Below are 21911 nucleotides of genomic sequence, written 5' to 3'. Positions count from 1 at the left end.
TCAGAGCAGCTCACAGATTACTGTACCTGTACATAGCCCACCTATAATTTAGCCCTATCAACTACCTCTTTCCCAACTGTATTTAATTTATTTATTTATTTTGCTCCTTTGCACCCCATTATTTTTATTTCTACTTTGCACATTCTTCCATTGCAAAACTACCATTCCAGTGTTTTACTTGCTATATTGTATTTACCTTGCCACCAAGGCCTTTTTTGCCTTTACCTCCCTTCTCACCTCATTTGCTCACATTGTATATAGACTTGTTTATACTTTATTATTGACTGTATGTTTGTTTTACTCCATGTGTAACTCTGTGTTGTTGTATCTGTCGAACTGCTTTGCTTTATCTTGGCCAGGTCGCAATTGTAAATGAGAACTTGTTCTCAACTTGCCTACCTGGTTAAATAAAGGTAAATAAATAAATAAATAAATATACTAACGCTTTCACGTTGGCCATATACTGTTATAATCTCCACCTGGCACAGCCAGAAGAGGACTGGCCACCCCTCAGAGCCTGCTTTCTCTAGGTTTCTTCCTAGGTTCCTGCCTTTCTAGGGAGTTTTTCCTAACTATTGTGCTTCCACATCTGCATTGCTTGATGTTTGGGGTTTTAGACTGGGTTTCTGTACAGCACTTTGACATCGGCTGATGTAAAAAAGGGCTTTATAAATACATTTGATTGATTACTTTTTTGCAGTAATTGATGCTTATTCACCAACCATTTAAGTGATGTAACTGATGTGGTGACAAGTGAAATGCATTCTAATACATTCCACCAGATATAACTGAAATCTCATTGAACAAATTGAAATGTTTCTATCTGTGTCACTGAAATGTTCAACGTCAATCTAGTGAATGCATAGGCTTGACAAACATTTCTTTATTCTAATTCTGTCATCAAGTGGCATATTTCCTTTCAACAAAAATAATTAAGCATGTACATTAACAGTATTTCCAATACACTGTCTACATTTATTTTTCTATTCATATAACAAATGTTACAAAATACTACATCTGATTATGATAAGCAAGACATACAGCAACAAGTAATCTGCAATAGTTCATATTGTTCAGGTGAGGTGACTTGGGGCTCGAATCAAACTTCAGTGTTACGGATTGAATCGAGCCCTTGGTGAAATATCCATCAGACAGCAAAAATAAAAAACAGAAGTGTCAGTAATCTAAAGGAAGAATAACAACAATCACTTTTGTCAAGTGTATCTGTGCTTGAAGGGGAAGATTCAAGTATGTATCAAGAATGTTGGGTCGGTCACCTGCAAGGAACACAGGTGAATTTGAGTTAAATATGAGACAAGTGACCCAATACTGTACATTCAGCTGAAAATAGTATGGCATATTAACCTAACTAGCTCCCTTTGCCATGTTTAATATAATACAATTAGGGTCTGCTATGGGGTTGGACCAGTTATCAATTTGTGTTGTCATATTTTAAGCTTATGGTCTGCAATTGAACTGATAATATGATAAGATGGAGAAATGGAATGGTATGTGCCACAAATAACAGGCTAAAAAAACAATACATGGCAAGGGGTATTCTTGACTCTACTATCTCCAATGTGAGGGTCACATCTTTCTGTGTACTCTGATAAATGTATATATACATCTATTATACGATATCTACAATTATGGTACTTTCAGTTAAAGTGAGTATCACAATGAATAGGTACAATAAGTTTTAAAAAAGTGAATAAGTGGGACCATTCAGCTATAAGCATGATTAGAATTGTTGGTGGAATTTCATAGGTGGTTGTCCCACAGTGCAACCTGGTTACCTGTCATATCCAATTTCTTTGTGCAGTAAACATCATTGTCCTCTTGAAAGGCCACAATGGTCATTTAATGGATCCGGTGTGTAGTTGCAAACAAATAGGGTCCTTTACATCCATGCAAATTCTGTCTTCAACACTAAGAATGTGCAAATGACCAGGTGACATTTCTCACCTCAAATGTTCAGAGCCTTTTACAAACAAGAAAAGATACAAAACAGAGGGAAACTTTCAAGCTACATTTAATCAGTGTTTTTTAAAGAAAATTAATAGATGTACCTATCAAACTATATCTTCTTTTCATTAGTGAACAACAAAAAAACAACAGTCCCATAGTTTTATCCATGACTTTCCTCATGTCTTGTAATTCATTTGGTTTGCTGTGCCAGACAGCTGCTTAAAGTGGATGGATTTCAGGAGTACCCAGAGCTTTAACAGAATCAGGGTTAGTAGCCAACTTTGGCACTTTTTTAAATGACATCCGCTTTGTATAACTTTACATTGCTTCATCACAGTTTAATCAATAACATTTTTTACACTGTAGCATACAACAAACTAGCATAACCCCTTCCCTATATCGGCTATGGTACTTATTCATTAATTCACTTAAGTTATAAATTAACAAAATCCACTCAAAATACAAACATCCATTCCAAGCTTGAGTATCTGTATAAAAAGCAAGATGTATCAAACATTTTCGAAAGGTTGGAAATAAAAATAAAATATCAATAAAAAAACTACTAAATAGCAATGGGTGACAGGTTTTCATGTAGTAACACAGCTGAAGACTTTTTCCACTCTTGATATGAATCATAACAAAACAATTATACATGGCTTTAACATAACTTATTATGGGTAGACCTATTATACTAAAAATACTAAGTCACAAAAGTAATAAATTGCCTATTAGATGTTTTGGCGGTGCATGGCTGACTGGTTAGCTGGTGGGAGTTGTCCTGAATATGGGGAGGACCGTTTTGTTGGGGTATTCAGGATAGATCACAGATAACAGCCACCTCTGTAACACTCAGTAGCAGAGGCTTTTGTGTATCTTCTTAGCACTGATCTGTGTCGGGGGTCACTCAAACATGACATGGAAATCAATAGATAGAATGTTGGACTATGTTACTGATAACTGTAGCTTACTTAAGCAATAAGGCACGAGGGGATGTAGTATATGGCCAATATACTATGGCTAAGGGCTGTTCATGCTCACAACGCAAAGCGGAGTGCCTGGATACAACCCGTAGCCATGGTATATTGGCCATGTACCACAAACCCGAGGTGTCTTTTTGCTATTATAAACTGGCTATCAACATAATTAGAACAGTAAAAATAAATGTTTTGTCATACCTGTGGTATTGGGTGTGATATACCATGACTTTCAGCCAATCAGCATTCAGGGCTCGAACCACCCAGTTTATAAAGGGAAATAAATACTGGAGCTCAGCTAGAGTTGAGATGAATATGCTCCTGTACTGTAAGCCCTAAAACACCACCTCAAAACTCAGAGGATAAATGTAGTTGAAGAAATTCAAGACCTGTGTCTCTGAGTGCCACACAGCACTGTTGTATTGCCATTTAACAGTTTGATATCCATTCAGCCCATCTTGTGACGGTATTAGAACAGTATTAAAGATTGCATTGATCTAACACTGACTGGTGCGATGTGATATTTTCTCTGTGCTGCTCAGTAATGGCCAACATGTTGTTGATGGACAAGACAGACACGGTCAGCACCTTGAAAGCACCTTGAATTCATAAGAGGTATGTGTATATGCTTGAATCCAATGGATTGACGCTGAATGCTTGAATCCAATGGAGTGATGCTGTATGCTTGAATCTAATTGATTGGTGCTGTATGCTTGAATCCAATGGAGTGATGCTGTATGCTTGAATCTAATTGATTGGTGCTGTATGCTTGAAGCCAATGGAGTGATGCTGTATGCTTGAATCTAATGGATTGGTGCTGTATGCTTGAATCTAATGGATTGGTGCTGTATGCTTGAATCTAATGGAGTGATGCTGTATGCTTGAAGCCAATGGAGTGATGCTGTATGCTTGAATCTAATGGATTGGTGCTGTATGCTTGAATCTAATGGATTGGTGCTGTATGCTTAAATCAAATGGATTGGTGCTGTATGCATGACTTATTGGGTTAGAGGTGGCTCCCCATACCATGGCTATTTCAGAGAATGTGACTGAACAAAGACATGTGGCATCATCTGTATGTGTAAGGGTGTCAGTGTATTAACCTCTCGCGGCCTGGGTGGGTGGTTAGTGAGTGTGATCATACAGAACAGCACCTAGACCGCAACTGAGATGCTGTAAACGCCAAATTTAAGGTCTCATTCAGACTGTCCACTGATGACCAACGCAACAAGCCACAAAATTCAACAAAACACTCAGTAAGAACATCAGCCCTCTTTAGGTTGAAGTTGTTCTTTTCCCATCAAACACACACTTATCACGGCGCACTCCTCCAGTACAGACACAGAGACCAAGGGCTAGGCACGGAAAGAGCAGAGGTCCGCCAATAATTCCCAAGTAGGAAATGCTATGCGCCCTTGATTGGACAATATCAAATAAAAAAAAAAGGTCAAAGGAAGAAGAGAACCCTCTCTGTGTAGCACAGTTGTTGTTGTCATTGGATGTGGATGCCATGAGAATGCTGCCTCTTCCCTCAAGGTTTTGCGCCCCGGGCCCCAGCCCTTTCACACAGATATCTCATAGGTTGTGCCACCCACCCCAGTCACCTTTTTGACATTACTGTGGCGGCTAGGGCTGAGAGTGGTGCCCTGGGCACTGGAGCTGTTGGGTCCTAGATGGCAGTCTGTTTGCCCATTCACTTTACTTTGCATCATGGCCTCTCTGAATGGGGAGGGGCAAAAAACAAGAGGGCATAGTTATTTGAAGTGAGAACTAACTTAGCGTTTAGATGTACATGCACATGCAGTATAAACACAGATCACATGGAAAGATAATTCAGTTGTCATACCAGAAAATGTGTGTATTGTTCTCACATGCATGTTCTGGTGGTGTTAGTAGTTGGTCTTGTGTGGCTGGTCCCTGGAGCATGCACTATGTAAATGACCATGGCACTAGTTAGAGAAGTAATGAAACACATGCCAGTGTACCTGCTGGTGCTAGCATAAATTACCATGAGTGGTGTATTCATTACCCCCAAATCAGAATGACATTTTATGAAATAAAGGGTAAAACCACAGTGTGTTGTTCGTGATATACTAGGTTTGTACGGAGTTTCTGTAGGTGCTAAAAACATGCAGAGATGTAGATGTTGATATTCCCAGATGGAAGAGAGTGACAGGAGGGAGATAAGCATGCAAACAGAAGGAAATGATAGTGGGGTAATGCAACTTTATTCATCATGACAGACAACTTAGAAAAATACAAAAGTTTTTTTCTTACTATGAAAGCAAAACATTAAAATCCAGTGACAAACAAACACCATGCACAGTACTTCATTGGATAAAAGGGTATAATATCGAAGGAAACTGTATGTATACAGATGCTACATGTTAACACCTAGCCTAAGCTCTCTCATCCTCACTACTCATCCACCGCTGGTTTCTAACCAGTCAGCCAGCAGGGCTTCGTGGCTTCCTATGGGGAGTGAGTTCTGTTCCCTCCCCAGCGCCTCAGCTCATTTCATGCACCCCAGGAGACGTTAGGTGTATGTTAGGATTCGTACCTTGGGCCACCAAGGCGGGGTGAGTCTGTTCTCTCCAGGGCGTGGATGAAGGAGAGTTTCTTGTGGGTGTAGGAGGGGGATTGGGGAATGGCAGGGGAGTGGTGGGGCTGGTGGGGTGGGGAGCGGCAGGGGGGCTCAGGGACTCTCCCTCCCTGCATGCTGCTGTCAATGTGCATGGAGCTAGAGGAAGTCCTGGGGGCACGTGCCAGAGAGGAGCCACCAGAGGAGCGCAACACGGGCGTCCGAGGCCCGTAGCTCACCACCCCCATCAGGTTGTCCCTAGAGCCTCCGTAGGCTGGAGGCGTGGGACCTCTGGAGCTGGGGTCCCGGGGACTATCCGGGTAGCAGGCGCTGGGAGGCAGGCCGTACCCTCCGGAGCTGTCGAACATGCCCGAGTCCTGAGCCTGGGAGAACCCCCCATGGTGCTGCAGCTTCTCCCTCTCCTCCATCTCCTTACGCTCCTGGATGGAGGCCATGATGGTTTTGGAGAGGTTGTCGTAGCGCACCGGGGACAGGTCCCGGTCCTGGGGGGACTGCCTGCCCCTGCTCATCCCCATCCCCCTGGAGCCCAACACCGGGGACAGGTCCCTGTTCTGCGGGGACTGCCTGCCCCTGCCCCTGCTCATCCCCATCCCCCCGGAGCCCAACACCGGGCTGAAGCTGGGGGGGACCTGCTGCTTCTGGATCTGAGGTTCAGGCCCCCGCATGTGGCACATTTTGGTTGGCAGGTAGGGTGAGTGCGAGCCCATAGAGGGCATGCCGGGGTGGGCCATGCACTCGGCTGCGGTGGCTGGGGAAATGCTGGGGTTGAGCAGGCTGTCGTAGGAGAGGCTGCTGTTGCGGTTGGACAGTGGGGAGAAGACGCTCTTGTAGGGGGTGGAGGTGACTGTCTCAGGCTGCAGGACAGGCAGCTGGCCCTTGTCCCTGCGCTGGTGGGCCTGCTTCAGGTTGAGGGAGCTGGAGTTGATGGGGTAGGAGTCCAGTTGCAGTGGGGAGGACTGGAAGGAGCGGTGGAGAGGGGCGTTGCGGTAGTCAGGCAGGTCCAGGTTGGGCTCTGAGCGGTAGTCGACATGGCAACGGCCCTCCTCCAAGATGGCTGACGCCTTACGGTGGTCATCTGGCATGACAATCTGACAAGACAAAACAACACAGAAGTAGTGAGAAATATGAACTATTCTTTTGACTAGCCATACATACTATAATGACATTTTTGTTTTGTTCTGTATTTTACCCCCTTTTTCTCCCCAATTTCAATTTTGTCTCATCGCTGCTACTCCCCAACGGGCTCAGGAGGCGAAGGTCGAGTCATGCGTCCTCTGAAACATGACGCGCCAAACCGTGCTTCTAAACACACACTCGCTTAACCGGAAGCCAGTCGTACCAATGTGTCAGAGGAAACACCGTTCAACTGACGACCGAGGTCAGCCTGCAGGCACCCGGCAAGCCGCAAGGAGTCGCTAGAGTGCGATAAGCCAAGTAAATCCCCCCTGGCCAAACCTTCCCCTAACCCGGACGTCGCTGGGCCAATTGTGCGCCACCCTATGGGACTCCCGATCACATCCGGTTGTGATACAGCCCGGGATCGAACCCGGGTCTGTAGTGACGCCTCTAGCACTGCCACTGGTGTGCCACTCAGGAGGCCGTAACGAGAACATTTTTATAAAACATTGAAAATGCTGTTCATTTATATGCAGTCACACTCGCAACAGTGCAGGAATAAAGTAAAATATTGGGTAAGCCTGTTTGCAATTACTATTAGAATTCAGTAATTTAGTCTGACCTTCTCTCCTGCCGCATGGTAATGGACTTTAGGGATGGTGCCGAACGAGGGCCGGTACTTGTACATGGCCGGGGTGGAGGGATGGGTCTTGCCGGACAGGGAACTATCTGGAAGTGGAAGACAAAGAACAATGTTACTGTGAGAGACAGACTAGGTGTGTTAGAATTGATAGGGCTGTCATCATCAGAGCCTTTCACGGCTCATTATGTTGTAAAAGTAGTCTTCACCTCAAGCTAAAAAAGAAAAGCAAACTGAGAAAATAAGTCATTCAAAAGCTAACATATAAAGACAATCATAAGAAATCCTCCTTATATTGAAATCTTTGCTTTTACTTTTACAGCACAACAGAACGTGGACATGTCCTAGCAAAGGTAAATATTGTGCTGCTGCATTGATTTTGTCATTGCAAATAATTCAGTAACATAAAACACCACCAGGTGGCAGTAGAGCTACTGTGATGGAAAAAAAACAGTCAGGAAGGAGCTCCAGACATAATGCACCATGCCACAATAGATCAGGAATGGAGGTGGGGGCCACAAAAAATCTGAACTCATCCTGAGGGGCCGAAGTGGCTTGCGGGTGTGCGTACCCTCACCGAGTCCATAACTAATCTGGAGCAGATTGACTGAACCAGGCCCACTCACGACAAACGACACGACATTTCTCCTCGCTGATGAAGAGCGATAGAGGACTGCCATGCTGGAGTTCATTCATCAAGCCTAACTAGCTATAAGTCACTAACTAGCACTGAGATGGAGCGCTTTTAGGAGGCCAGAGACAGCAGTTCGGTGCAATACACCAGAGAGAGAAAGAAACAAAAAGAGACAGAAAGAGAAGCACAGGGAGAGAGATACACACTAGTCCTCGTGGGTTTAGGGTCATGAAATATTGTGCGGATGAAGAGCGGGTTATGCATGTATAATTCTTGTGCAATTCATATCTATAGGCGACACTGAGGTTTTTTCTGCCATTAGAAACTGGGTGGTTTGAGCCCTGAAAGCTGATTGGCTGACACCCATGGTATGCGGTCTGATATATGTCTATGACAAAACATTTATTTTTACTGCTCTAATTACGTTGGTACCAGTTTATAATAGCAATAAGGCACCTCGGGTGTTTGTGATATATGGCCAATATATCACAGCTAAGGGCTGCATCCAGGCACCTCGCTTTGCGTCGTGCATAAGAACAGCCCTTATCCGTGGTATATTGGCCATATACCACACCTCCTCTGGCCTTATTGCTTAAATAGAGTGTAAGCCAAAGTTTTAGGGCCTTACTGTAACTGCGCCAAATGCTATCGGGAACTTGGGCAGAAAACGTTGATCCACTGAGGCAAAAAGGAATTCAATAAGAGAAAATCTGAAATCTGAAAATAAAGAAAAGGGAGGGCCAGAATAGTAACGTCTGGGAAAGATTTTGTGAAGTGGTTAAAGAGGTTGATAGCAGTGGGAAGTGTGATGTTACAGTGGCTTGCGAAAGTATTCACCCCCCTTGGCATTTTCCTATCTTGTTGCCTTACATCCTGGAATTAAAATTGATTTTTGGGGGGTTTGTATCATTTGATTTACACAACATGCCTACCACTTTGAAGATGCAAAATATATATTTTTGTGAAACAAACAAGAAATAAGACAAAAAAACAGAAAGCCTGAGTGTGCATAACTATTCACCCCCCCCAAAGTCAATACTTTGTAGACACACCTTTTGCAGAAATTACAGCTGCAAGTATCTTGGGTAATGTCTCGATAAGCTTGGCACATCTAGCCACTGGGATTTTTGCCCATTCTTCAAGGCAAAACTGCTCCAGCTCCTTCAATTTGGATGGGTTCAGCTGGTGTACAGCAATCTTTAAGTCATACCACATATTCTCAATTGGATTGAGGTCTGGGCTTTGACTAGGCCATTCCAAGACATTTAAATGTTTCCCCTTAAACCCATCGAGTGTTGCTTCAGCAGTGTGCTTAGGGTCATTGTCCTGCTGGGAAGGGGAACCTCCGTCCCAGTCTCAAATCTCTGGAAGACTGAAACAGGTTTCCCTCAAGAATTTCCCTGTATTTAGCATCATCCATCATTCCTTCAATTCTGACCAGTTTCCCCGTCCCTGCCGATGAAAAACATCCCCACAGCATGATGCTGCCACCACCATGCTTCACTGTGGCGAGGATGTTCGAGGTGTTGGGTTTGCACCAGACATAGTGTTTTCTTTGATGGCCAAAAAGCTACATTTTAGTCTCATCTGACCAGAGAACCTTCTTCCATATTTTTTTGTCTTTTGGCGAACACCAAACGTATTTGCTTATTTTTTTCTTTAAGCAAGGGCTTTTTTTCTGGCCACTCTTCCGTAAAACCCAGCTCTGTGGAGTGTACGGCTTAAAGTGGCTCTATGGACAGATACTCCAATCTCTGCTGTGGAGCTTTGCAGCTCCTTCAGGGTTATCTTTGATCTCTTTGTTGCCTCTCTGATTAATGCCCTCCTTGCCTGGTCTGTGAGTTTTGGTGGGTGGCCCTCTCTTGGTAGGTTTGTTGTGGTGCCATATTTTTTCCATTTTTTAATAACGGATTTAATGGTGCTCTGTGGGATGTTCAAAGTTTCTGATATTTTTTTATAACCCAACCCTGATCTGTACTTCTCCACAACTTTGTCCCTGACCTGTTTGGAGAGCTCCTTGGTCTTCATGGTGCCCCTTGCTTAGTGGTGTTGCAGACTCTGGGGGATCTTATTTAGGGGCTTCATAGAAAAGGGGGTGAATACATATGCCGGGACCAATTTTCCATTTAAAAAAAGAAAACAAGTAATTCTTTAAAATTTCACTTCACCAATTTGGATTATTTTATTTATGTCTATTAGATGAAGTACAAATAAAAAACTATTTCAATTACAGGTTGTAATGCAACAAAATAGGGAAAACGTCAAGGGGGATGAATTATTTTGCAAGGCACTGTATGTGTGATGATTGAGGCAATATACAAATTTCAATGTCACAAGACTGGGACTTCAAATATGGCACGTCACAGGATATGTAGTCTACTGTTTAGAAGGGTTAAATGGAATAGTAAGTGAAATCTGGGCACTGGCTGTAGGTCTATACAGTGCCTTCAGAAAGTATTCATACCCCTTGACTTATTCCACATTTTGTTGTGTTACAGCCTGAATTCAAAATGTATTGAATAGATGTTTCACCCATCTACACAAAATGCCCAATAATGAGAAAGTGAAAACATGTTAAGAAATGTTTGCTAATGTATTGAAAATGAAATACAGATATATATAATTTACATAAGTATTCACACCCGAGTCAATACTTTGTAGAAGCACCTTTGGCAGCGATTACAGCTTTGTGTCATCTGTATCAGCTTTGCTTTAGCTGTATGCTTGGGGGTCATTGTCCTGTTGGATTGTAAATCTTCGTCCCAGTCTAACATCGTTTGCACTCTGAAGCAGGTTCTCATCAAGGATTTGCCTATATTTGGCTTCTTTCATTGTTCCCTCTATCCTTACCAGTCTCCCAGTCCCTGCTGCTCAAAAGCATCCCCATAGCATGATGCTGCCACCACCATGCTTCACAGTAGGGATGGTGTTGACGAGTGATGAGCTGTGCCTGTTTTTTCTCCAGACATAGCGCTTTGCATTCAGCCTAAAGAGTTCAATTTCTGTCTCATCAGAGCGCAGAATCTTTTGCCTTATGCTCTCAGAGTCTTTCATGTGCCATTTTGCAAACTCCAGGCGTGCTGTCATGTGCCTTTTTTTCCTCAGGAGTGGCTTCCATCTGGCCACCCTCTCATGGCCACTCTTTCATGTTTTCTCCATCTCAGCCAATGAACTCTGTACTTCTGTCAGAGTGGTCATTGGGTTCTTTGTCACCTCCCTGACCAAGGGCATTCTTGCCCGGTTGCTCAGTTTGGTTGGATGGTCAGCTCTAGGCAGAAGTGACCATATTTTCTTCCCAATGATGGAGACCCATGTGCTCTTCAAAACTTAGAAATGCTAGAAATGGTTTAATACACTCCCCCAGATATATGCCACATCACGATTCTATCTTGGAGATCTAAGGACAATTATTTGGGCTTCATGCTATAGTTTCTGCTCTAAGTTCATGCTATAGGGTCCCACTGTAAACTGTGGGACCTTATATAGACAGGTGTGTTTCTTTCTAAATCATGTCTAAACAATTGAATTGGCCACAGGTGGACTCCAATCAAGTTGTAGTGACATCAAATATGATCAAAGGAAATTGGATGCACCTGAGCTCAATTGAGCATCATTGCAAAGGGGTATGAATAGTTATGTCAATTAGATATTTCTGTATTTAATTTTCAATAAATGTGTTAAGATTTCTGTCATTATTGTGTGTAGATGGGTGAGATTTTTTTATCCAGGCTGTAACAACAAAATATGGAATAAGTTAAGGGGTATGAATACTTTCTGAAGGCACTGTATCCTCTCACATAGCCTAATATAATATTAGCTCCTGCAGAATTAAGCATACCTTGCAGTAAAATGATACACCAAATGTACATTTTGACTCAGGAACAGGAGTGGAGAAAAATTATTGATTTCTTCTAGCATCTTGAGAGAATGTATGCACGGTTAGGGATCGTATGTAAATGTGTTATCTTTATCAGCATCATAAAAACAGTATATCTATATTTAAACATTTTTTACCCCCTTTTTCTCCCCTTATCGCTGTAACTCCCCAACGGGCTCGGGAGAGGCAAAGCTCGAGTCCTGCGTCCTCTGAAACACGACCGACCAAACCACACTTTTTAACACCCGCCCACTTAACCCGGAAGCCAGTCGCACCAATGTGTGAGAAGAAACACTGTTCAACTGATGACCAAAGTCAGCCTGCAGGCGCCTGGCCCATCACAAGGAGTTGCTAGAGCGCGATGAGCCAAGTAAAGCTCCCCCTGACAAAGTCTCCCCTAACCCAGACGACGCTGGGCCAATTGTGCGCCGCCCTATCGGACTCTCGGTCACAGCCGGTTGTGACACAGCCCGGGATCGAACCCAGGTCTGTAGTGATGCCTCAAGCGGTAGACCGCTGCGCCACTCGGGAGGCCCCAAACTGATAGTTTCTTATCAGAAACATGTTGGGTCGTTTTCACTGCTTTTCATTTCCTTAATTAAGCAAGTCAAGTTGACTAACAAATAGCCGACCAAAATGTTGGAAATTATAAGCAGAAACTTATCTAAATGAGGCTTAAAAAAAAAAAAATCTAAAATCTCAAAAAATGGTTCCTCTGTCTCTGACTGTACAGCGCATTTTCAATTACCCTACTGTATTTGCAGGTCAGGGTCGTTCACGAAAATGGATCTCTCCTACAGACAGTGAGTCCTGTGGCTGTGGCTTGCTATATGAAGTAGGCAAACAGGAATTGAGGCATTCAGTTACTTTTCTATTGAACGTTAGAATTTACAAAATGTGTGACATAAGCGACTTTGAACGTGGTCGGTGCCAGGTGTGCCAGATCCCATATCTCAGAAACGGCCGCACTCTGTTAACCGGTGGTGTTAATGGTGCGACAAACAAAAAACATCCAGTCAGCGGTAGTCCTGTGGGCAAAAACAGCTCGTTGATGAGAGAGATCAAAGGAAAATGGCAAGAATGATGCAAGCTAACAGGCGGGCCACAAACCGATAATGGCGCAGTACAACAGTGGTGTGAAGAACGGCATCTTGGAACGCACAACTCGTTGATCGTTGTCACGGAGGGCTATTGCAGCAGATAACCACACCGGGTTCTATTCATATCAGCTAAAAACAAGAAGAAGTGGCTCCAGTGAACACACGATCAACAACACTGGAGAATTGAGGAGTGGATAAACATAGCCTGGAACATGACAGCGAGTTCAGTTTACTTGAGTGGCCTGCGAAGTCCCAAGACCTCAACCCAAAAGAGCATCTTTGCGATAAGATGGAATGGGCTGCCGTCAAATCTGCAGCAAGTGTGTGATGCCATCGCGCCACCATGGACCAACATCACTGTGGAAAGTTTCCACACACACAGAGAGACAGAGACAGATTATTTTTTTGTCAGGAACATATACAGGATACTACCCTCTACAACATAACCTTCACTCCAAACCAAAACCCACAACCTGATTTTGGACGGAATTACGGAATCACCTGGAAGGCTTACAACTACCAAAGATTATTATTCCAACACTATACAAATGCTCTGGAAAAAAACAGAAACCTGAAAACACCATCCAACCTGGAACTGAGTGAGTAATGTTTAGTCTGAAGCTATATTTTATTTCCAAAAGCCAAGGAGAAAAATGCATTACTTTACTTTATAAGGACCGAATGCTAAATTAAGGCCGCCAAGCTTGATACAACTTCAACTAGCACTGACATGTCAAGTGAGAGGTGTCAAAGCCCTTCAGCCCAACAATGGCAGGAGAGTCGAACAGTCTACTCCAACCAAATGCAGAGACCTTAGAAGCTGCCTCCCGCTGTTCAGAGGTAATTCAAATACCCTGTGTATGTAAAGAATGATAAGATCACAAAATGAAGCTCCTTATGGAAAATCAAGAGACACTTTTTGCTGACTATTATAAAAATGGGAACATCTGCAACCTCATCTTCCACACAAACCTTCCCCTGGCATGGAACAGTGCTATATTAGCACACTACCTCTCTTAAGAGAGGTGGTGTCAACGAGGGGTGGAAACTCAGGATACTAGACAACGAGGGCTCTGAGTCAGCTAATTCAATCTCTATAAATCTGGAACAGTAATGGTACAGGGCAACCCCAAACAGCTTCAGCTGGACTTTCACCTAATCAAAGAATCAGGAGAAGCTCTCCCTTGAGAAAGATGCCCACACCCCGAGCGGGTCAGACCAGACCTCTTCATTATACAACCCCACAGACGAGCAACCCCAAGCGGAAAGTCAACCTCCCAGCACAGAGTACTACCCCCCCATTGAAATGAAGGATACATTTACCCAGCTGGAGGTAAGGCAGGTGGAGCTGGAACAGCAGGTGTTTACACTCCAGTCAGCACAGACCCAGACAACATTCCAGCACAACAACACCCTCTTAACCAGACCCGGAGAGCTGGAGGTGGAGAGAGACATATCTGCGCTCTGGACTGTGGCGAGACAACTTCAACAATATAAAAAGAAAGAGCAGGAGAAGAACAGACCACTAGAGGAGAGGATCAGGCTGCGGGAGGAGAGGTTGAGGGGGATGGCGTGTGACAGAGAACAACCCACTCAAGAGGTGGCCACCCCCACAAATAAGCCAGCAGAACAGCCCACCTCAGCTCCCGACAAAAGTCTCGACACCACAGCAGAACAGTCTTCCCCAGACCCTGGCCATAGTGTCGACATCAGGCAGAACAGACAAATGAAGAACCCCATGCCCAGGGGATCTCACCCGCTCTGAGCACCCCCCACGTCAGCCCCCCCCCCCCCCCCCCCCACACACACACCAACTGAGGACAAACACAAGGCACAGATTATACTCCTTATGGACTCAAATGGGAAATATATACAAGAAAAAAAAACTTTTCCCATACATAGTGTGTCTAAACTCTGGTGTCCAAACACCCAGCGCACCCTAGACCTTCTGTCTGAGGACCAACTAGGTTCACCTAGCCACATAATAATACACACAGGCACAAACGACCTGAGAGCCCAGCAGGAAAGGTTGGCCACAACACTGAAGGGAGTGATTGAAAAAGCTTCTTCTACTTTCCCCAACGCACAAGTGGTTATCTCCACCCTGCTACCACAAAAATACTTACACCCTGCTACCATACAGCAGGTAAACGCAAGCATTTCCCGTGACTGTGCCTCAAAACCAAATGTTTTCCTGGCCCACCACTCCACCATGGACTTGAACAGCCTCTATGACCAGGCCCAAACCCCACTCTTACACTAGCCCAAGCCAATGGCATGTACCAGATGCTCAACAGGCTCTGCTCACACTTACTGGTCTGGGGCCAAACCACATGACCAACAACATTGGACACTTTATGGAACACAAAGCCTTCACTATCTCATCCTGGAATATCCAAGGCCTGAGGTCATCTGCCTTTGGCCTAAAGAGCAGGAAACTGGACTTCATTAAAGAAATCGGAAATAAAGACATTGTCATCCTACAAGAAACCTGGTATAGAGGAGACTGGTTGCCCTCTAGGTTACAGAGAGCTGGTAGTCCCATCCACCAAGCAACCAGGTGTGAAACAGGGAAGGGACTCAGGGGATATGCTAATTTGGTAGAGCAGACCGAACTCACTCCATTAAATTAATCAAAACAGGATCATTTTACATTTGGCTAGAAATTCAAAAGGAAATGATCTTAACAGAGAAAAATGTCCTCCTGTGTGCTACCTATATCCCCCCACTAGAATCCCCATACTTTAATGAAGACAGCTTCTCCATTCTGGAGGGGGAAATCAATCATTTCCAGGCCCAGGTACATGTACTAGTCTGTGGCGACCTAAATGCCAGAACCGGACAATAACCTGACACCCTCAGCACACAGGGGGACAAACATCTGCCTGGAGGTGACAGCATTCCTTCCCCCATATGCCCCCCTAGCCACAACTATGACTATATATCTCTCAGAGCGTTCACAGTCAGCCCACTGACACCCCAGTCAGACCACAGCAAAATCACAGTCTACTTGAACAGAGCAATACTCAATCATGAGGCATCAAAGCCAAAGGAACTGAGTAATATTAAGAAATGCTGTAGATGGAAGGAATGCAGTTTGGAAACCTACCAAAATACAATTAGGTAACAACAAATTCAATCCCTTTTAGAAAAGTTCCTGGGTAAAACGTTCCACTGTAATAGTGAAGGTGTAAACTTGGCAGTAGAAAATCTTAACAGTATATTTGACCTCTCAGCTTCCCTATCAAATTTCAAATAGAAAACTGAAGAAAATGAACAACAATGACAAAATCTAAGAAAGAAATTGAGAAACCTGTCCAACCAAAAGCATAGAGACCCGGAAAACCCGAGTCGACGCCTTCACTATGGTGAAAAACTAAAACAATACAGAAATACACTACGGAAAAAGAAGAAACAGCACGTCAGAAATCAGCTCAATGTAATTAAAGAATCCATAGACTAACCACTTCTGGGAAAATTGGAAAACACAAAACAAACAACGACACGAAGAATTATCTATCCAAAATGGAGATGTATGGGTAAACCACTTCTCCAATCTTTTTGGCTCTATAACAAAGAACAAGCAGCAAAAACAAATACATTATCAAATACAAATCTTAGAATCAACTATTGAAGACTACCAGAACCCACTGGATTCTCCAATTACCTTGAATGAACTACAGGACAAAAGAAAACCCATCCAACCCAAAAAGGCCTGTGGTGTTGATGGTATCCTCAATGAATTGATCAAATATACAGACAACAAATTCCAATTGGCTATACTAAAACTCTTTAACATCATCCTTAGCTCTGGCATCTTCCCCAATATTTGGAAGCAAGGACTGATCACCCCAATCCACAAAAGTGGAGACAAATTTGACCCCAATAACTTCCGTAGGATATGCATCAATAGCAACCTTGGGAAAATCCTCTGCATTATCATTAACAACAGACTTGTACATTTTCTAAGTGAAAACAATATACTGAGCAAATGTCAAATTGGCTTTTACCAAATAATCGTATGTCAGACCACGTATTCACAAACTAGAATTCTATTTGTCCCTAAACAGAGAGTACACAGTGGCAGAATGCCTGACCACTGTGACTGACCCAAACTTAAGGAAAGCTTTGACTATGTATAGACTCAGTGAGCATAGCCTTGCTATTGAGAAAGGCCACCGTAGGCAGACCTGGCTCTCAAGAGAGGACAGGCTATGTGCACACTGCCCACAAAATGAGGTGGAAACTGAACTGCACTTCCTAACTTCCTGCCCAATGTATGACCATATTAGAGACACATATTTCCCTCAGATTACACAGATCCACAAAATATTTGAAAACAAACCCGATTTTGATGAACTACCATATCTACTGGGTGAAATACCACAGTGTGCCATCACAGCAGCAATATTTGTGACCTGTTGCCACAAGAAAAGGTCAACCAGTGAAGAACAAACACCATTGTAAATATAATCCATATTTATGCTTATCTTTTTCCCCTTTTGTACTTGAACCATTTGTACATCGTTACAACACAGTATATATACATTAATTTGGAACTTCTGTGAGTGTAATGTTTACTGTTCATTTTTATTAGTTATTTCCCTTTTTGTATACTACCTACCTCACCTACTTTGGCAATGTTAACATATGTTTCCCATGCCAATAAAGCCCCTTGAATTGAATTGAGAGAGAGAGAAGAGAGGAGAGAGAGGAGGAACGTAATGACTTTGCATAGATTGCCCATTATTACCTTGGCTGGACGTCAGCTGGCTCTTCAGCTGGTTGTAGCGTTCTGCTTTGGGAGGTAGCGGAGGCTGGGTGTCTAGGCCTTTGTCATCCACGGCCAGGCCATCCAGACTGATCTTGGACTTGACAGGGGAGATGACGAGCGGTTAAAAGTGGTCTTAAAAGGAACGGCAGGTGGAGGAACAGAACCAGGGATAGGCCAAAGGATATGACTGGGGGACAGGGTTAGGTAAAGAGACTGGCTGGGAATAGTACAGTTGAAGAGGACTAGAAAGATGGCTCAGTGAAATATAGATAACAGGACTGGGAATAAAACCAGGAATAGGATATGGAACTAGAAATATGACTGTTGTATCTACTGAATGTACCGAAGCTTACTTTAGACTGGAGGATACTGGTGTGGATCCCGTTGTTGCTGACCTTGATGCTGATCTGTCTGTCAGAGAGGTCTGGTCTGATGAAGGGGGGTTGGATGGAGACAGGGGGCTTCTTCCTGGGGTCCACACCATTGTACCTGTACAGAGGAGAGGAGAGACGACTCATCGTATGAGAGTTAGCCTGAGTCCCAGATCTGTTTGTACTGTCTTGCCAACTCCTGTGTTATTGTCAGGTGACAATGACATAGGATTTGACAAGACTGCACAAACAGATCTAGGACTCAGGCTAACTCTCATACGCTGAGTCGTCTCTCCTCTATATGGGAGTAGGGGGCAATTTCAATGGTGGATGATGACTATAATAAAACGGTTTCAGTCTCCACCTGGGTATTGTCTATCTGTGGCTATGTATACTGTTAATTTTATCAGTGTAATATCTCCCAAAAGGTCTCTTTAAATCAGGCTCTGAGGTCTGGCTGCTGAATGTGTGTTTGTGCTTGATTTCCCCTTAACTTTTGTGTGATTCAGTTCTCCCAGCCATCCTCTGGGGGTATAGGTGACTTCCTCCAGGCAGAGAAAACACACACACACACACACACACACACACACACACACACACACACACACACACACACACGCACCTACCTCTTTGGACATTGCTGCAGTTCTATCTCAGCAGTCTACTCAGAATGACTACAGCAGAACAGGTACCATGGCAACCCCGTTGGTCTTGGTTACCGCTGAGCTTTTTTAAAAACATTTATATTTTTCTCCCCAATTTCATGATTACAATCTTGTCTCATTGCTGCAACTCCCCAACAGGCTTGGGAGAGGTGAAGGTCGAGCCATGCGTCCTCCTGCTCGCTTAACCCAGAAGCCAGACACACCAATGTGTCGGAGGAAACACCGCTCATATGACGACCGAAGTCAGACTGCAGGCACCGGCCCACCACAAGGAGTCGCTAGAGCGTGATGAGCCAAGTAAAGCACCCCCGGCCAAACCATCCTCAACCCGGACGACGCTGGGTCGATTGTGACCGCTGACCTTTTATTGCCCGTCTATCCGGCTCCCACCACCCACACCCCCTGACCTACAGTAGGAAACCATGTCCTCCTTACCTGGGCGCCAGGGGAGCACACAGGACATACTTGATGTTGCCACAGCAACCCCGCGTGAAGGGATTTACTCCTCCACGGAACTTGCCCGTCACCTGAGGAACAGAAGGCTTTGTTAGAATGGGGGAAGACGCAAGGCCTGAACACACACACAGCTAGAACTAGCTAGCAGATTTGAGTTGGCAAGTGAAGCTGCAATGCTGATATTGTGTCCTGTGTGATACATGGTAGAATGTACTGTATGTTTGTGAGTGTGTGTGTGTCTGGTTAAGCCGCTCTTAGCTGTGCCCCTTCTCACCTGTTCGTTAGTGGTGCGACCTCTGGCGACAAGGACCATATGGAAGCCTGTCAGGCCTATGACTGGAATGAAGAAGAGCCCTGCTATACACATCACCACTAGACTTCATATATGTAGTAAAGGAGAGCGCAACGTTGTTAGGAGCCATTTTAGCAGCTGCAAGCCAACCTGCGCTGTCACCAACGACTGTATGGCTGCCACGGAGCCATTCAGACAACTACTTTATATTCTCTATACAACAATCAAACATTATCACAATCCACCTGCAAGGATGTGATTGTCAACCCATAGAAAATGAGGGGGCCATTCTGGTGGTCCATTTTAATGATCAGACACACTTTTCCCCAGGGCCTTCAGACCAGACCACAAAAGGCCCTAGTTTTGATACAATAGAAGGTGAAATGAGACCCGGCTGGCGTCAGTGTGGAAGGATACGTGACGGTGGTGTGCAACGTGCCCAGCTGCTCCATGTGGTGCAGCACGAACAGCAGGCCGAAGGAGAACACGCCCACCATGTGGATGCTTAGCGACAGCAGGAACAGGAAGAAGTAACGGTAGTTCCTACGCCCGATACAGTTGTTCACCCAGGGGCAGTGGTGGTCAAAGTCCTGAGGAGAGAGTGAGAGATTGGTGTTTAGGATGGTGGATAGATAGTTGTTCACCCAGGGGCAGTGGTGGTCAAAGTCCTGAGGAGAGAGTGAGAGATTGGTGTTTAGGATGGTGGATAGATAGTTGTTCACCCAGGGGCAGTGGTGGTCAAAGTCCTGGGAAGAGACAGAGAGAGATGGATGGGTGTTAGGAGATGGTCATAGGGTAGAGTGGAAATTAACAGGATCATACTACATGATAAAAGCTCTTCAGTGTATTCACACACTCCACAGAGATGTTTCAATCAATTCCATCATCTCTGATTTGCATAAGTCAGATTTCTAGAGTTTTTAGAAACATCTACTGACTTTAGCTGACTTTGTTTTTGATTGTGGTTGAGCGTCTACTGAAGAACACAGAACCAGTGTAAGTAGTTTGACTGAAATATAGGAGGCTGCCTCACAACCTTAAGTTCAAAGTCAGATTTAAACTATTTTATGAAGAGATAGACTGTACATGAAAGAGAGGTGCACAGCCGCATCAGTAGGCTACTGGGAGAGCAGCACAGCCGCATCAGTAGGCTACTGAGAGAGCAACACAGCCGCATCAGTAGGCTACTGGGAGAGCAACACAGCCGCATCAGTAGGCTACTGGGAGAGCAACACAGCCGCATCAGTAGGCTACTGGGAGAGCAACACAGCCGCATCAGTAGGCTACTGGGACAGCAACACAGCCGCATCAGTAGGCTACTGGGAGAGCAACACAGACGCATCAGTAGACTACTGGGAGAGCAACACAGACGCATCAGTAGGCTACTGAGAGAGCAACACAGCCGCATCAGTAGGCTACTGGGAGAGCAACACAGCTGGAGAGTGGAGCTTCAAATGGGAAAAACAAAGTTATGAAACCAATCTTCTGTTTTACTGAATGTTGCTTGGATGTGGTGTAAAACATGATTGCAATCCACATAACATTGTTCACAGTATATTGACAGGTCTTATCTGTGAACACATACCATCAGTTAACTGTAGAGGTCACACATAGAAACAAGGCTAACACCATATTGAAATGTCAACGGCTGACAAATGGGCTAGAGTGTGGTGTCTGTCGGTCTGTGTCTGTCTGTCTGTGTCTGTCTTACCTCCACACAGTTGTCACACACACTGCAGTGAGAGCAGCGGGGCGGTCTGTAGAAGTGACAGGTGGCACACCATTTCATCCGGACCTGAATTCCTTTGATCTCTACATTCTTGTAGAGAGGTGCCCGGAAATCATCGTCCTTGTCCTCATCCTCATCCGCTGTCACAAGGGGAGAGATCATGTTAGCAGGCAAGTACACACACAAACACACAATCTGATTTATGATTCCATTTGACAGGGGCAATAGGAGGTAGACCTAAATTAAGCTAACTCCCATGGTTAGCTGTCTGTACAAATTTACATTTTATAAACAATATGCATTTTGTAGCCCACATCTTTGGCATCAAATCTAAATTAAATGCATGTCACATACACAGTTTACAGCAGGTATAAAAGGTGCTAGCTCCCTCAACAATGCAGAACATGAATCAATAATATCAATGAAAAGAGTTCAGTCAAAAATAACAAGTGGAAGAAGTGATAGAATAGGTAGTATGCATCGTAATAATGGACTGGATTTACAAATATAAAGTGGGCAGTGGAATCAATAGTATATAATAGAACAGCAGCGTTTACTCTGTGCATGTGTATATATATATATATATATATATATATATATATATACACACACACACACACACACACACACACACGTAAGTTTGAGTTTAAAGGTTGGTTGGATGTATTTAACCATTACTGTGTAATGGTTAAAGCCCAGAGGACCTGCATTAT

General features: G+C 44.2%; 1 protein-coding gene across 1 annotated transcript in view; it reads right to left on the bottom strand.

Annotated features, from left to right (window-relative positions):
* Window positions 1–952: 952 nt before the first annotated feature.
* LOC110536231 (palmitoyltransferase ZDHHC8B) overlaps window positions 953–21911 on the bottom strand; it is a 117749-nt gene continuing 96790 nt past the window's right edge. The window contains exons 3-11 of the mRNA XM_021621881.2: window positions 21181–21338; window positions 19887–20059; window positions 19452–19554; window positions 19157–19248; window positions 18039–18174; window positions 17665–17782; window positions 7283–7389; window positions 5503–6632; window positions 953–4661 (exon numbers count right to left, since the gene is read on the bottom strand). Of these exons, the coding sequence (XP_021477556.1) occupies window positions 4505–4661; window positions 5503–6632; window positions 7283–7389; window positions 17665–17782; window positions 18039–18174; window positions 19157–19248; window positions 19452–19554; window positions 19887–20059; window positions 21181–21338 (2174 nt within the window). The 3' untranslated portion in view covers window positions 953–4504. The remainder of the gene's footprint in view (window positions 4662–5502; window positions 6633–7282; window positions 7390–17664; window positions 17783–18038; window positions 18175–19156; window positions 19249–19451; window positions 19555–19886; window positions 20060–21180; window positions 21339–21911) is intronic.

Source organism: Oncorhynchus mykiss, chromosome 11 (genome assembly GCF_013265735.2).
Source record: "Oncorhynchus mykiss isolate Arlee chromosome 11, USDA_OmykA_1.1, whole genome shotgun sequence".
Lineage (NCBI taxonomy): Eukaryota > Metazoa > Chordata > Actinopteri > Salmoniformes > Salmonidae > Oncorhynchus > Oncorhynchus mykiss.
The sequence above is the reverse complement of the archived record's forward strand: the minus strand, read 5'-3'. Positions and strand labels throughout refer to the sequence as shown.